General features: G+C 33.9%; 3 protein-coding genes across 5 annotated transcripts; all 3 read right to left on the bottom strand.

Moving 5' to 3' along the window:
• Positions 1 to 539: 539 nt before the first annotated feature.
• LOC126709169 (28 kDa ribonucleoprotein, chloroplastic) lies at positions 540 to 4,648 on the bottom strand. Of its 2 annotated transcripts, XR_007649329.1 has the most exons (5): positions 4,150 to 4,648; positions 3,920 to 4,018; positions 2,346 to 2,633; positions 1,955 to 2,190; positions 540 to 791 (listed from the first exon to the last, which is right to left on the bottom strand). XR_007649329.1 is itself a non-coding variant. In XM_050409285.1 (4 exons), the coding sequence occupies exons 1-4, from the start codon at positions 4,534 to 4,536 to the stop codon at positions 2,008 to 2,010; spliced, it is 957 nt and encodes a 318-aa protein (XP_050265242.1). In that variant the 5' UTR covers positions 4,537 to 4,648; the 3' UTR covers positions 1,786 to 2,007. The 2 variants fall into 2 exon arrangements, 1 of the variants encoding a protein (XP_050265242.1); XM_050409285.1 differs by lacking the exon at positions 540 to 791 and having other exon boundaries at positions 1,786 to 2,190.
• A 1,047-nt stretch (positions 4,649 to 5,695) lies between these two features.
• Positions 5,696 to 10,117, bottom strand: LOC126709159 (uncharacterized). The gene is made up of 6 exons (XM_050409275.1): positions 9,625 to 10,117; positions 8,818 to 9,090; positions 6,854 to 7,011; positions 6,572 to 6,677; positions 6,315 to 6,440; positions 5,696 to 6,185 (listed from the first exon to the last, which is right to left on the bottom strand). The coding sequence occupies exons 1-6, from the start codon at positions 9,814 to 9,816 to the stop codon at positions 6,048 to 6,050; spliced, it is 993 nt and encodes a 330-aa protein (XP_050265232.1). The 5' UTR covers positions 9,817 to 10,117; the 3' UTR covers positions 5,696 to 6,047.
• Positions 10,118 to 11,800: 1,683 nt separating this feature from the next.
• LOC126709135 (uncharacterized) lies at positions 11,801 to 14,051 on the bottom strand. 2 transcript variants are annotated; one of them, XM_050409245.1, is made up of 5 exons: positions 13,648 to 14,051; positions 13,469 to 13,540; positions 13,287 to 13,372; positions 12,905 to 13,107; positions 11,801 to 11,986 (listed from the first exon to the last, which is right to left on the bottom strand). In XM_050409245.1, exons 1-5 carry the CDS (start codon positions 13,842 to 13,844, stop codon positions 11,894 to 11,896), a joined length of 651 nt encoding a protein of 216 aa, XP_050265202.1. In that variant the 5' UTR covers positions 13,845 to 14,051; the 3' UTR covers positions 11,801 to 11,893. The 2 variants fall into 2 exon arrangements, with proteins under 2 accessions (XP_050265202.1, XP_050265211.1); XM_050409254.1 differs by having other exon boundaries at positions 13,287 to 13,369; positions 13,648 to 14,050.
• Between the last annotated feature and the right edge of the window lie 2,072 nt (positions 14,052 to 16,123).

Genomic DNA, 16,123 nt, shown 5'->3' with positions numbered 1-16,123 from the left:
GGGAAAGGAAACAAGAGCTTAATTTGTAAATATAATTTGGCGTAGGAAAGATCAGATTTTTTTTTCCTCCCAACCACCGCATTACCATAGCCACAACAAACATCATGATGGATTCTGACATAATATTTTCAAGGCTTAGAAAAAAAATTTTAGAAGAGGAGATTTGATAAATGATAAATTTTTGGCCAGGTGTTTGACTACAGAAGAGAAGCTATTGGAAAATTTTAGGTTTTCCAATGTATAAAATATGGAGTGGACATCTGAGTTTTAAATTGCTTCTGCTTTGAGTAACATTTTGCCATCAGAGGATAGTTTCTATCAGCTGCATCAGAAGGATCTATAGATTAAAAGGTCTCTCTCCCTCTCTCTCTCTCTCTCTCTCTCTCTCTCTCTCTCTCTCTCTCTCTCTCTCTCTCTCTGTGATCAGATTCAAAGAAGTTTCACTGTGACTGTGGTCAACTTTGTTATCAAACAAATTTCATAAGCAACATTGAGGACACACAAATTCAGCAGGAAAAACAAAAACAAAAAACAAATAATTGAGGACACAGAATCAACTATCAAGATAGAGAAATGTACACATGAAACCAGCAATGATCTACAACAAATAAGCATAGGTAAGCCAACATCAAAGAACATGGAAGAAGTATCAACATAAAATAAAATACAGATCTAAAATGTGTATAAGAACATCCAGGAAATGAATGGCCCTAATACACTGGTTTCTGCATCGCCATATGAGAAATGCACTGATTTAAGCATGAAATCCAAGCATTTGTGCACACACATCCCTGCAAGCAAGGGAGAGGGAGAGAGATAGTATATACTCTAAAAATCAAACAGAAATATCTGTTTGAAAAAGTTCAGCTGCCAAATTTCCCCCCTCCCACACGCACAATTTTCTTTAGGTTTGGGCATAACACTTAACAGTTGAATGAATCTATCGGATTTCAAAAACTTTTGTTCACCTTGCCTCTCTTACCCACCATGAGCAATACAGATCATATACCCTGAACATGAATTATTTTATAGGAAGGAAAAAGGGAGAGACAAGCAGAAGAGCCAAATATTGCCAGGCAAAACCATCTGAATGTCACACCAGTATGTTCAACAGGCTAAACTATCAACAAATGTTCATGTCATTATTACACAGAGGGGAGATGAGTGAAAATGGTATTCCAGTCCAAAGGAAACTTGAACGGGGTCTTTAAATTTACGACCATAGCATGCTACCTAGCATCTTTTAGTTAAGGAATGTTGACCTCTTCAATATGGATCTTGTAGAATTCAAAATTATGAATATATATTTATGATAAGTAATTTAATATATAAAAAGAAAGGCACAAAGTGGGCACAAACAACATACATTGGACATATACAAGAATTACAACAACAAAGCCCTGGACCCAAAACTATGGTTTTGCAATAAATCCTCAATAAACTAATTGTGTTCACATGTATTCCTTTCTACCATTCCATCATATCCAAAATCAAACTCTCTATTACCTTCTTAATCACCATATCCTTTTTTGCTACTTTTACTAATGTTATTTAGGTCTTCCTCTACATCTTTTTGTTTCCTCGACTTGAATCAAATCACTCTTCCTTACTAATGCAATAACTGTAGAATAATTTTTAAAAGCTATAAGTAGAACAGTTGTGGAAAAGATGAGAGAGGATCCTTCTAAAATGGCCTGCTGAAGCATGAAAATCAATATTCAAAAACAGAGGAGAGCTTCAATTCAACTTGAAGGCACCACAAGCACAACAAAGGACACAAATGAATTTGAATCAAGGTATTAAGGTGATGAGCTCTTGTTAAATAGTGGATAGGATCCAAGATAGAGCTTGACTAGAATACAAATCCAAGTAATAGTCCCCAAGTTTTTGATGGCATCCACATCAGTATCTATATTTGTTTCTTATCTGCAGCATTGAATTTAAGAAGTTTTACCTACTGAATCACAAAAATGAAGAAAATGAAGCGAATTCACTGTCTCCGAAAATTCACTTTCCATTCTCATCAGCAGTATCTGCTTGCTCCACACTAGAGTTCAACTCAGTTGATGTATCTCCAGACTCTGCACTCTCTTCTGTAGTTGATGTATCTCCAGACTCTGCATTCTCTTCTGCTCGTAGTTTAACAAATTGTCGACTACGTGCTATTCGAATTGGTCTTCCCATAAATATCTGCAGTACAGAAACTTCTCAAATGAAATACAATCATATTCACTAGGAATAGTCTTAGAAAATTCAAGCAGAGAATGCAATCAAGCATTATAAACACATCCACAGTCATCGTCACAAATCATAATGATTCAGCACAGTTATCAAGACCAAATTACCTTCCCTTGGAAAGAAGAAAGAGCTTCGTCAGCATCTTTCTTGTATTTGAAGGCCACAAATCCATACCCAGAGGACTTTCTAGGATTCTCATGAAATATAACTTGTGCAGAAACAAGACTACTGTTCTCTGAACCAAAGAATTCTCTGAGATCTTTAGACCTTGCTTCAAATGGCAAATTTGCTACAAACAAATTGAATGTTAATGGCTTTGGTTGCACAGGGGGAGGGGAAGGTTTCTTCTTTCGTGCCCTGGCATAATTGACCTTTAAAGTGCGGCCCTCGAACTCCTAGAAAGCAAAATAGAAAATAAAACCAGCAACTCCACAAGATGGCAAGTTAAAGACACAAATCTTGTCCCTTATGTGCTGCAGATATAATGGAAGAAAAAAAAAATATCTTTGCCAAATAGTGGAAAAACCAGCAGAAATGAACCTAACAACAAAACAAACACACACAGTGATACTAACTAATGTAACAGATCGAGTAGTGGATTAATTTTCTAAAATATTCTTTAATTACTTTTCTCTAATTTGGTCAAGAGAAATAAAAAGACTGAGGTTTGCTTCAAGGGAACCCTAGAGCTCCAAGTTAGACTAGCTAACATTTTGTAATTTGGGAAACAATGACTCTATATTCATTGTCTCCATCTAAATTTATCCATGAGCTTTCAATTAGATATAGATAAACTTCAAATTTCTAGAATTTATCAACAAATAACTCAATTTATCATAATATAGACTAATATAAATCATCCTACAGACTCCAAACTAATTTCTTTGAATCCATACAACAATTGCAGATCATTATTTACTCAATACTGATCAAAATAAGCTAGACACATGACAAATTGGCACATTGACAAATAGCCACAAATGACTGAATGTGCCAATTTGTCATATACACTTAACTTGAGGAAACCTCTGAGTTTTCTAAGGTAGCCAACAATGACAACCACCAAGCTAGTCTTAAGATTTTGGGGTCGGTTATCAACTTTTCAACAGACTATTCATGGTTGACCATATGTATTCTTTTCTCACATTCTATTCTATTTGAAGTCATACTCTCTGTTACTTCCTTAATTGAAATGTCATTTTTTACTACTATTAATGTTATTTTTGGTCTTTCTCTACCCTTTTTATCCCCTATCTTTCTTTTGATAAGTCTATCTTACTGGTGCATTGCTCTCCTCTAAACATGACAAAACAATGTCAAGTGACTCTCATACCTTTTTATCAAATAGGGGTCACCTCTATTTTTAAAGGAATTTCCGCAAATCCTATATTTCTTTGTATTTCCACTTATTCATGTTAACATTCTTAATTCAATACTAATCAAATAAGCTAAACACATAAAACACAGCCACAAATGAGACAAATAGTCATATACACTTATTAAGGAAGTCTGCTAATTTTTTTTCAGGTAGCCAAATGATGTAAAATATGAAACTCAAGATACCAATTTCTTTCTTTTCCCGATATTCTTTTCATCTCAGCAACACAACACTATTGCAAAATTACAGGCATACAAAAAATTAATTATTAAAAAAAAAAAAAAAAAAAACCAAAATGCTTACATACGAGTCGAGATTATTGAGAGCCGTGAGGGCCTCCTCAGGCGAACCCATTGTGACAAAGGCCAAACCTCTGTTTCTGACCTTGTTATGCATAGAGAGCTTAACCGCCACACCCAAAAAAAAAAAAAAAAAAAACCACAAACCCATATCAGAAAAACCAACAAAAAACAAAACCCACAAAATAAAATTGCTCAAAACAAATTAAAAAAAGAAAAGAAAAGAATAAAAACCTCAACGTCTAGGACCGTCCCATGTTTCTCAAAGAGAGTACGAACATCTTCGGCGGTACAAGACCAAGGGACGTTCTGGGCAATCAGTCTGTCTCGTGAAAACTCCTCAGTTTCTGGTTCCAATACTTGGGCTTCGGTTGAAACATTGGGTGAAGAAGAAGATGAAGGAGCTTGAGCTTGTTCTTGGGTGGTGGAAGAAGAGAAGCGCAAAACGAAGTTGCTATTACTAAGTCGTCTTTTGGTTTTAATGGAAACGGAGTGAGAGAGATTGTGTTTGTAGTTGTAGGTACTAAGATTGGACAAAGGCGTGCGTGTGAGTTGTTGTTGTTCAGTGGGGAAGTTGTGAGTTAGAGATGGAGAGTGTAGAAAGCGTAGAAGAACTGCCATTAACGTTTGTTTGTACAAAGTTGAGAGTGTTGCTTTGAGATTTTGAGAAGAGAGTGTCTCTCTTTCGGAATTTGGATAAGAGTGGGGAACTACTCGGAGCTGAGTTTATCTGTTTATGAGACTGGCAAATTTGCACGTTTAATTGGGCCGGAACGTAGTCGTTTAGCTCATTGATTTTTTTTTTTTTTTTTTTTTTTAATATTAAAATTTGGAATCGTTTTCATTTTAGTCTGTACTTTTCAAAATTTTTATTTTGACTTTCCATGTTTGATTCTGTTTTCATATTGACCATTAACGTTTCAAAATTTTATTGTGGTCTTTCATGTTTGATTCGGTTTTCTGTTTGATCTTAAAAATTTCAAAATTTTCATTTCTATAAGTGCAAAATGAAAAATTGAATCAAACATAAATAACTAAAATGAAAAACACAGGTAAAATAAATGTAAAATAAAAAGGTGTGGGTACTTTTTCAAGAATTATCTCTAAGATCTATATAGCATCTCCTCTCACAAAATATAGATTTGTGGCAAGTTTATTCAATTAGAATTAGCTCAATTGTCTACCCCTTTTTCGTTTTGGTGCAAACAAGGTGAAAGTCAAGTTTTCCCTAACTTCTATAATATCTCTTATAATGGTTGTATAGAGCATCCTTCTTAGAGAGTGTAACCACAAAATCTATAAGGCCCACATTATGTGACAAGGGCGCACCATGCAACTGTTGCAGAAGTTACCCCATCCCCATGTTGCATGGTATGGTACATTGATTAAAATTCTAGGCAATCTTTGTCCATAAAACGTAACCACAATTCTTTAAGTGTATGCAACTCCTGTAACTTAGTGCATGTGAGTCACTTTCCCAAACCATAAAAATAAAAGAGTGTGCCCATTTGCAAGTGATAAAACTACCCCTTCTCACTAAAACTTAAGTTTAAAAGTTTAAATTATTAGGAAATGATGAATTTAATCATTTAACCATCATGTATGAGTCCAAAATCTCATTTAATAAGTGAGAACTTAGCATGTGAGATTTTTAAATTTAAAATAAAAGGTAGAATACATATTTGAACTCAAGACAAGGAGGGGGGGATCACATATGAATATGAAAATGTGCAGCACATGGAGCATGCAACAAGAATACAGATTACATGACACCGCAAGATCATTTTCCAACACTAAGAATTCATGGGAAGAAAGATACATCATGTCCTAAAATTCTCCATTAGGAGCTAATAGGAAGCAAACAATTTCCCTGTAGTATTATCTTGAAAATATATTGACAAGATTTCCAATCTTTCTCAGCAACATATTACTCAAAGTACTCTTTTAAATTTCGTTAGATTGGTGTTGTCTAGAGTCTAGACAATCCGACTAAGAAGAAAGCCCTTCCTTTCCTTGAAATCTTAGCGGCAGAGAATAACAAGAAAAATTAGTTCCAAATGGTAAAAATTGTAAATACCATCCTGTTTACAAAGGGGGAAAGAAGAAAACATCAACCTACTCATGAAAGTTTGTTAGAATTTATGCATTTTAGAGTCAGGGGAGTTATTTCGCAAGGGAGAAAGGGGATGTCTTGCTAAATCCACATCATTAAAATCAAGCTTCTTCTCAACTGGGCTGCTTATCTTGGGGCTTGATTTTCGCTTGTTTGACTGCAAGGAAGTCATATAGAACATTAAAGCAGAGACCAGAAACATTACCAGAAGTGATTCAAAACACCACACAAGCTTTTTCTTTTTTAAGTAAAAAAAAATTGTGCAAGTTATTCTTCTCTTTCTCACCTTCGCAGAAGCAGTGCCAGTGTGTTTCCCACTAGAACCATGATGGCTTCTTTCTTTCTGATATTTCCTAAGCAACCTCTTATTCTCCTCATCCAATACATTGTTTTCTTCGAATAGCAATTTGACCTACATTTTATCATTAATAATTTAGACGAATACTTGGAGAACATACAATCCAATGCATGCAAATGAGAGAGAGAGAGAAGCGGGGGGTGGGGGCTCATCTGGCAAATGGGTTTTACTACTCTTCTTCTCACCTCCTCTTCTGCTCTAGCAAGGTTGATCCTTAAATGTTCCTTATCATTCTCTAGTGTCTTCGCTTCAGCAGCCAGTGATAGAATCTTCTGAGTTGATGGCCTCAAGCTACCACAATATCACAAAAAATGTTTTTAAGTAACAAAGTGGCAACTCAAATATGGGCAACAAATTATGATGGAAAAATTACCTAAAGGCATATTGTAATTGTACAAACACAAAGTCACCACTAAATAAATCAGCCAAGGAGGAATTATGTCAAAGTAAAAGAAAAAAATACTCACCAATTCCACATTTTAAGCAATCTTTGACATGATTCATGACTGCTATTGGCCTCCAAGAATGCATGTGCAGATGAAACATCATCTTTACTGATCAATGTTGTTAACACTGACTCAAGTAAACTGTTCTCTATAATTGTGTCCTCAGCAGAAGAATCAACCTTCAGGTTAACAGAAAATTTAGGTTTGTCAGCCCTAATTCTATTTAAGATAGAATCAAGCTCTCTAAATTGCTCTCCTATTACAAACTCATTATCAAAACAGAAGATGAGAAATATCAAAAGACAAAGACAATTTAATAGCAAATTGTTTCGACTAAAGTCAAGTTCTTTTATCATAAAAATATAACACCGATATTAGTCTCCTTTGCACAGTACATTAAGAAACTTGTCATTGTAAACTGTAACTATGAATTGTTCCGCTGTTGTGCATGTGCAGACACTGTTACTGGGTTTGGCAAAACCAAAACTCAGTTGTCAAAGAACTGTTCAGACATTATTACACCATAAGGGATTATGTGGATTTGAAAAAGAACTGTTATTATCATTTAGCTTTATAAACACCATGAATGGAGCATGATTGCTGGATTAGTAAATTTCATATGTTAAGATATTTTGAAACTGCAATTCCCGCATACCACAAATAACTCATCAAATTCACCTTCCAAGCATTTTTAGATGAAAATTACATTGAAAACCTTAATATTCATGAAAAACAATGTAAAATTCACCTTAGAATAAGTTTAAGTAAAAACAATGTATTCAGGGAACCTTCTTATAGTCAACAGGATACATGCAGCAGCACTCAACCTTAAACAAAATTGCATGGATAATTAAATATGCTAGGACACAAAATAATACACCACTCTTTTTCATCCAAATTTCCTCCAACCAGCTTCACACAAAAATGCTTCCCTACTTTTATCAAATAAAAAATATTGATTCAATTTGAGAACAGATTTGCGCCCTGCTATCTACATCTTATCTGTTCTGCACATCTTTTCATTACTGAAAGCACATCATACCAAAAAGACTACTACTAATTCATGACTACCGCATCATATTATGGGTATGACCAGCTGCTAAATAATTTTCACTTGAAAGACATGATGGCTTCATCGAAAACCACTATATTCTATTGAGTTTGAACAGGATTTATTGTTAATTTATATTTTTACTGTGTTTGTCAACACATTCATTTCCAAATATTTCTGTTCTTTGAAGTGCCTGAAAGGGATTGCCCGAGATAATCAGTGAAAAATGTGAGAGAGAGAGAGTGTGAGTAGAACAATCTTTTTTTTTTTTTAATAAAAAAAAATTGAAATCATTATCTAATTTTGGAGATTCAGATAACAAAAGTTGATACTTCAATGTAAAGAATACAACGGAACGAAAAATGGGTTCAGTTTAATTCGGTTTAAACTTTAAACTGTGGAAAGAACACCAAGCTTCTCAAGATTGAAACTCTCGCATGCAGAAACATCAGAACAACAAACAATTTTATTTATTTACTTGAGAAATAAAGGACCTTCCTATCGATTAAGGTCTCAAGGAAAAGACAACACATACACACCCACACCCACCATACACACAAAACCATTGCATATAAAGCAACCTATTTTGAATGCAAATATCATATAAAATCATAGAAATGCACACAGAAACTATAGTATCTAAATGTTCAACTTGACAGAATTTAAGTCACCCAAAATATCCTTACTGCAGATATCACAAAATTGACAAGCATCACACCGAATTCTCTACTGGCTCAATTCATTGAATAAAAGAAAAATAATTCCACTTTATAAACCAATCTTCCCTGATTCACACTATAAAAAAATTAAAATACCCACAAATCCACTAAATACAAAATTAATCAATTACCCAAGTACCTTTCTCTTTCAATTTATCATATTTAACACCCAAAAAAAGCATATAAACAGATCAAGTAAAAATAAAAATAATTACCGTGCGCATCTCACATTCACACTTGTAGAACTGCAATTCCTCCGACAACTTTCTGACCTCCTTCTCCAACTCATGGACTCGAATCTCAGCCTCCTTGGCACGCTCATCGGCCTCGTTCCCAAAATCCATCAAGGCTTCCCGGTCACGATCATAAAGCGAGCACTCCCTCTCCCACTTATTACACTGACTCAAAAGATTCGCACACTCCAAAGCCAATTTATGATTCTCCTCCACAAATTTCTTCAACGCTTGCGCATTCATGCTCGCCTCAGCCTATAACATTTCCCCCAACAAAAAAAAAAATCTTTAATTCACCAAATAAAACACACATGCAAATAAATATAACCACACATAGCAACATACATAAATACATATATGAATTATTATTCAGCCAATTACATTTTCAAATCAAATAAAAGACACACACATCAAATATATATATTAGATGACAAGGAACCACTTCAAGGCAGGGTCACTTCGTGTACCCACCCTTGTCGAGTAAACCCCAGATACACAACCCCGCCTCATACATAACTGTGTAACCGGTAATTAACATTGAGCTAACCCATGTGGGCATATATATATGTATGAATTAAAATTCAACCAGTTACATTTTCAAGAACACTACGAAAATCTAAAAATCAACAAACAGAACACACATACAGAAACATAAACATACATACATACATATGAATTAAAATTCAGCCAATCACATTTCCAAAAGCATTAAGAAAAAAAAAATCTTTAAATCAAGAAATAAAAAATATACATAGACAAATAAAACAGGTAAAATTGAAAGGTACGAACCCTAATGCGGTCGATGAGTTCGTCTTTCTCTCGAAGCTTATACTGTAAGGAAAGGCACCGGTTGCGAAGTCGGCGCTGTGCTTCTTGGGAGACACTAAGCTTCAATTCCAGAGTCTTAGTCGATAAAGGGAGCCCTAGTGAGTGATCAATGGAATCTTTGATGTAATCATCGATTTCTTGAGGAAGATCCATCTTTTCTTAGGAAAATTTTTTTTTTTTTTTTCTCGGGACCGATCAAAACCCTAGAATTTCACAATTGGGAATTGAAATTTTAGGGTTTTGGGAGCCAAAAACGAGAGCGTTTTGAAAGCCTAGAGAGAGAGAGAAGAGTTTGGGTTTGGTGTGAAGTCTGAAAGATCGAAACGACGGAGTTTTAGATTGTCTGAAAGTTTTCTTTGTTTTTCTCACTCTTTGGGGTGGGGTGTTTGTTAGTTTGTTTGTGAATTGTGAAATCTCAGTTGGGTTTTCAAATGTGAGGGGCAGGGGCTGGCTGGGTAGCCGTTAGGGCGAGATTTCAAATGAAACCAAAATTTAGCTGGGCCCCACGTGGTTGAGTAAGAACGGGACTTGGATGCCGCTCCAGTTTAAAAAGTGAAACGTAAAACATATTACGTGGCCCGTAATAAACCATTGGAGATTAGGAAAAAAAAAATTTGATAAAAGGTATTGCTAATGATCTGATTGGATAGCGACGGAGTACATGAGAATATTGAGAATAGAGTAGAGATTTTTTTTTTTTTTTTGGGAGAGGAAGACTATAATAGAATTGGGTTGGGACGGGACGGATCCAGGACTTGGAATTAGGAGGGTTAACTTGTTTCTATCATTTGGTTTTGTTGCTTTTTAGCTACTAAGTGTGTGTGTGTGTGTGTGTTTTTTTTTTTTTTTTGACTTTGATGGGTAAAATTAGTTGATTGGGCTTAATTTTTTTTTTTTTTTTTAGTTTTGTTATTGGTAATTTTTGTCGTTGGACTAATTTTTTTGAGCTTGTATATTTTGTTTTAGATTTTAGATGTATACATTTTTTTTATGGCCATTAAAAAGAGGAAAAATGTTATAATTACAATTTTTTTTACAAATTACTGTTATAATGAGTGATTATTGGTAAGTAAAAAGTGATGTAAATGGCGAGCCCAGATATGAACTAATAATAATTTGTACCTCAACAATTTGTATAAATGTTGTAGAAAAGTTTGTGCTTATAACATTACTCTTAAAAGAATCAACGATATTGTTTAGGGGGACAAAGTGTAATTTTATAGAACAAAATTACTAAAAGTAGTACCTATATTTATACTAGTAATTTGTAAAAAATAATATGGGAGGGGGGGGGGGGGGGTGGGGGGCATTACCCGCAAAGCCCAAGTGTGCCTCCATCCCTGAATTGGATGGCCAAATTGACTTGATAATAAATGTAAGCAAAATAATATTTATATATTAAAATATAATAAATAAGATTTATAATTAATTTTTTGTGTTATTTTAAAAATTTTATGCATTAGTCTATAAATCTATATGGAAAAATTTGTAAAATTTCTAACAGCACTACTTGAAAATGTGAGGATAAGTTCATCTTATTATAAGAGAATTCTCCTAGCATTGTGTGTGTATGATTAATAAATTTATTAACTAAAGAAGTGTTTATAACAATGGTCACATAGTGAACCTAAGCCAATGATGAGATGGAGGGTGATCATGGGTTGGTCAATCTCATGTTGGTTGATCTGATCACATCAGTTTGAAATTCTTCCAATCATTTTTTACCACAGACATGTGGGTCGTAGATCAATTTGGTAAAAGATTAAATCGACAATTGGATCAATTGATCTCGCAAGTCCCTCGTCAATGCTAGCAATTTGAGTGGTGTTACAATAGGTGAGTTGATGGAGATCTCAGTAGCTAGTGAATATGGTGAAAACCTAGGTATGCCTGCTAGGTTTTATAAAATAATTACAATTATTCATCCAATACATAGGGAAATATGATACTCCATTACCAAATGTTCACATTTATGTGTGTTCTATAAGTAGCAGGAAGTGTTTATTATGCCTCAGATTTTATGCATATTTATCTTTCACATCTTAATTATTCACAATTTTGATGCCTTAATTTCCAGAGTCGTATAATAGTTTAGTTTTCGAATTTCTAGTTTTTCAAATTGAATCGAAGTTACAAATAGAGAAAGAATAAATAATATTGTCTCATTTAATTTGAGTTTGTGTTCAACAAATTACAAGTCAAGGCCAACATGGCCTGTATTTCACCAAGTCTAACTTTGGCTATTTTGTTCTTTAGATGTCTTCTTGGCTTGATCAATGAGAGGGTCAATTAATGATTCCACATCCTTCTCCACTTCTTCAACCTGCAAATTGTATTTGATTAATTAACTTCCCATAAACAAATTGTAAAACAAACACCTTTTAGTTCTACTGATAAATGAAGGGAAATATAGACTTATAACTGTTAGGAAAAATTGACACTGTTACTTTTAGATTCAAATCATAAAATGGGAATATGGGTCTAGTTCAAATTACATCGTTCAATAACATTGTATTAAATTATTTCTTTGTCAATTTTTTGTTTAGATCACATAATCTCTTCATACTTATCATGAATACCAAATTTCCTATAATCTAATATTATTATTTTTATCTAATCTACATGCATTTAGTTTATTTTTATATAATCTATTTGATGATGTGATATTAACCAAAAGTTATACAATGTATAACCTAAATTAACATTGTTAAGAGACGTTTTGGTTCTACGAAACTGCGTGGCAACAACAAATGAAATTACCAGGCTTTTTCTACCAAAAAAAAGAAAAAAGGAAATTACCAGGCTTTGTCATGTGCACCGCACTAGAAAACAAAATTAGAAAAATAAACAAATAAACAAGTGGCAGGCTATATAATATTCTTCTTATTGATAACCATGTGACTAATAGTTAACCTAACCACAAGACTTAGTCAAATTACAGGATTGCAAATTGCAATAATGAATGAATTCTCCATAAACTACAATAATAAGAAGCTAGCATCTATGAGACCAGAAGCAAGCAAACTGGATCACGTGGACCCAGTTAATGCTGATCCTAACCCAATCTGTTTCAATTCAAATACTATAGCGGTCAATTTTTTGCGTAGCCTAGGAGAAGTGATTAATGAAACTTAGAGATAATGAAACAAAAATATAATAAAAGATTATGCAATTGATAGTTTGATACTATTGGTGCCTTATTCACTATGACTTTAAAAAAAGAAAGGGTATTAGGTATGACCTTGTCAATGACATCTTCTACTAGCTGGGCATCCTTGGCTGTTTTTTCTGCTACTTTTTCAATAATTTTTACAGCGACTCTAAGTTTTCCTCCTTCTGGAAGGTGCTCTGAAATTTCTTCTGCTACTTTATCTACTTCCTCCGCCACCTTTTCTACGACCTCCGCCACCTCTTCTGCAGTCTCCACCACAGTATCAACTTCCTCTGTATGTCAAATCCAAGCACCAAATTAAACCCCCCATTAACAATGATGATGTAAACCTTAGTCCCAAAAAATTTTGGGGTCAATTATGGATCCTCAACAGACTACTACAAGATGCATAAGTGATGCAGATATGCATTATAATTGACCAAATGGAGAAGAACAGGTTAAATTTCCTTACGTTTTAGCTTGAGTAGTGGCCCAAATTTGATCCCAAAGAGGGGTAGAATTGCTGACACTATCAGTCCAACAATCCAATGTTTCCTGCTAAGATATTGGCATAAACTTTTATTGTCTTACAAGGGAGAGGAAAAAAAAAAGACAGAATATTACAAATCAAAAAGATTATATGATTTTTCTTACCATGGACCAGGAGAAGCTGGATTAGATGGAATTGAAGGTACTGGTGGTATACTGCTATGGACAGTCACATCCCTGCACCAATACATTCATATAAAATTACTTAAGCTGAAAAACACTTGTATGAAAATAACCCTGAAATTGTTAGGCAAAACCAAAGAATAAAAAGTAAAAACTAGTACATCTTTCTTTTGTTGACAACTAGCTCTCTCGGCCCAGTTTTGAGAAACTGTAACCTCTGATCAGTACCAAGAAAAGACCTTTTCTCGTTGCGTTTTGAGATAAGCAGAAGCCGATAAGGATTTGCAATTAATTGGTCTCTGCGAGAGGCACCAATAAGAGTGCTGGTGCAAGAAAGAATTGATTTTGATGCAGACATATGGAACCTACTTTGTATAACTCTTTACAACAAGTGCTTGCTGCTGTGATAATCAATCTAATCTTACAAGTTTGTGTTAATAACTGAAAGGGTTTCAATCAAGAAGAAGACTTGAAAGAGGTTTGAACTTTGAACTTTGAAATACAGATTGGCAAGAACGTGCCTGTTAAATTAAGAATTGGAAAAATTAATTAATGTGACTTGGAGGAATGGTTAAGGCAAATATATACTAGTTTCCCAAACACGCTTTTATCATGGATTTGTGACGGAGTCAATATTATAACTTTTCCAAGGTCAAGTACTGTATAATCCTCGTTTTTTTTTTTTTGCTGAAAATACTGTAATTGTTTGCTTCACGTTACTTGTTGCTTTTAAATTATACATAGATTTAACACCGTTTAGAAATTTCTTGTTTTCCTCGGAGGTTGTATATTCTAATGGACATAGTCCATTTTGGTTCTAGATAGTAATAGACCATGCCCACCTATCCACCAATCTTCGCACAAGTTAATCAACTTGCACAATGTTAAAATTTAGCGTGTTTGACCAAGACTATTTGATGGAATCTTCTGGGTATAATTTTCTTACTTTTCACATGTGCATGAAGAAATATTCATGTGAAGAAAGAAATGGCCAATTCTAGATTCCATCGATCTCGTACTTGGGCAATGTACTGTAGTACAAGTATTTGCCCACGTTTAAGTCACATTGGGCATGCACAATACAGTAGTGAGATTATGACTGGGCTTTGTAATTATAGATTAACCTTTGTTAATGTTGGGCTAGTGACATACTTAAAATCTCTGCTAGTCCTAGGATTTTGTCTACATTTAGTAATGTCATCCTAAATCAATATTGAGCTTTGCTAAAATAAGTTTGGTATGAACCACATGCATTTATTATACATTTCTGTTCGGATATTCTCCTATAAAGATTTCCCAGCAAATATAAAATAAAAATCCTTTTTGGGCAGTCTCTTCAATCTATAGAAAGCTCAAAATTTGGTAGTGGAAATTGAAAATGGAGGAACTATTATTTTGCGCTTGCAATATGGATAACAGTGCTAAATTTCTAACTAATTCAAACTGATGGACTTGCTTCATATTTTTATCTTAAGAACTTTTTTTTTTTTGGAGACACTAGCTCTGCAAAACAAGGTGGAAAAATTGGATTAATTAAATAATCGCTTTTGAAACTTATTTGCCTTAATTATAATCTTATAATAATGCTATAAACATAATAAACTTCACAACTTGTTAAAATGACAAGTTGTAATTAGTGAAACATCATTTTCATTAAGACAACTACTAATCAGTAATCACTTTTATTATATATCAATTGCAATCTACTATTTTAAATATTATAATTTTTTTTAGATAAAATATAGAAAAAAAAAATTTATTGTGTCGCAGTACTTAATGACAATATTATACTTATATTAGACGCAATGATAGCCAAAATTAGGTATTGCACCTTTCTTTTCCTTGTCTCTTTCTGCCTTTTTGGTGTATATGGTCAATTATTTATGAGCTTTCTTACTCAATGGGCCAATGGCTTCCGAGGAAATACATGGTTACATTGCTAGAGGAGTCTTCCATCCTCTCACAGAGAGTATGGGTCCTTATCCTATGAAGCCAGAAAGCTGATTAAACTTGAGCATTCACGCTAAGTTTAATACGCTTCTACACAAATTTGGTCTTAAAAAATAAAAACACACTTTCAACGATTTTTATATTTTATCAACTAGACCACATGGGCCTACTAGATTTGGCTCTTTATTTCTTCAATTCTTCTATAACCACACTATTGAAATTGTCAACTTAAATGGTAGATAATCACTTTCACATAAACCTATAATTTTTTTTTTCCACTATTTACAGTCAACCACATTATAATTATGATGAAAGTTGTAACACAAAAGTTGTTTCCCTAAGCAAAGGGTTTGGCTCGTTATTGAACCTAAGAAGAAGGGAATCAAGGGATTGGCTCGTTGAGGGTTGCATGCCATGAGAAAGATATCTTCACAACCTTTTTTCTTAATTTACTAAGGTAATAAGTTGTGATTCAAGCAATATCATTTCTATATGAACCCTACCATTAACGACATCTTTATTATACTCTAATCACAAAAAGTCATACTAAAAAGAAAAAAAAAAGGTTGTGAAAAGTGTTAGTGTCCTTAAACTTACTGAAAATGCAAATATAGTGAGTCACGGATATTCAAGAGATTCCTGGTAACTTACCTAATAGTCATGCTCTTGAATGCGATTTCTGGTAAA

Source organism: Quercus robur, chromosome 2, assembly GCF_932294415.1.
Source record: "Quercus robur chromosome 2, dhQueRobu3.1, whole genome shotgun sequence".
Classification (NCBI taxonomy): domain Eukaryota; kingdom Viridiplantae; phylum Streptophyta; class Magnoliopsida; order Fagales; family Fagaceae; genus Quercus; species Quercus robur.
This window is presented reverse-complemented; position numbering and strand designations above follow the sequence as displayed.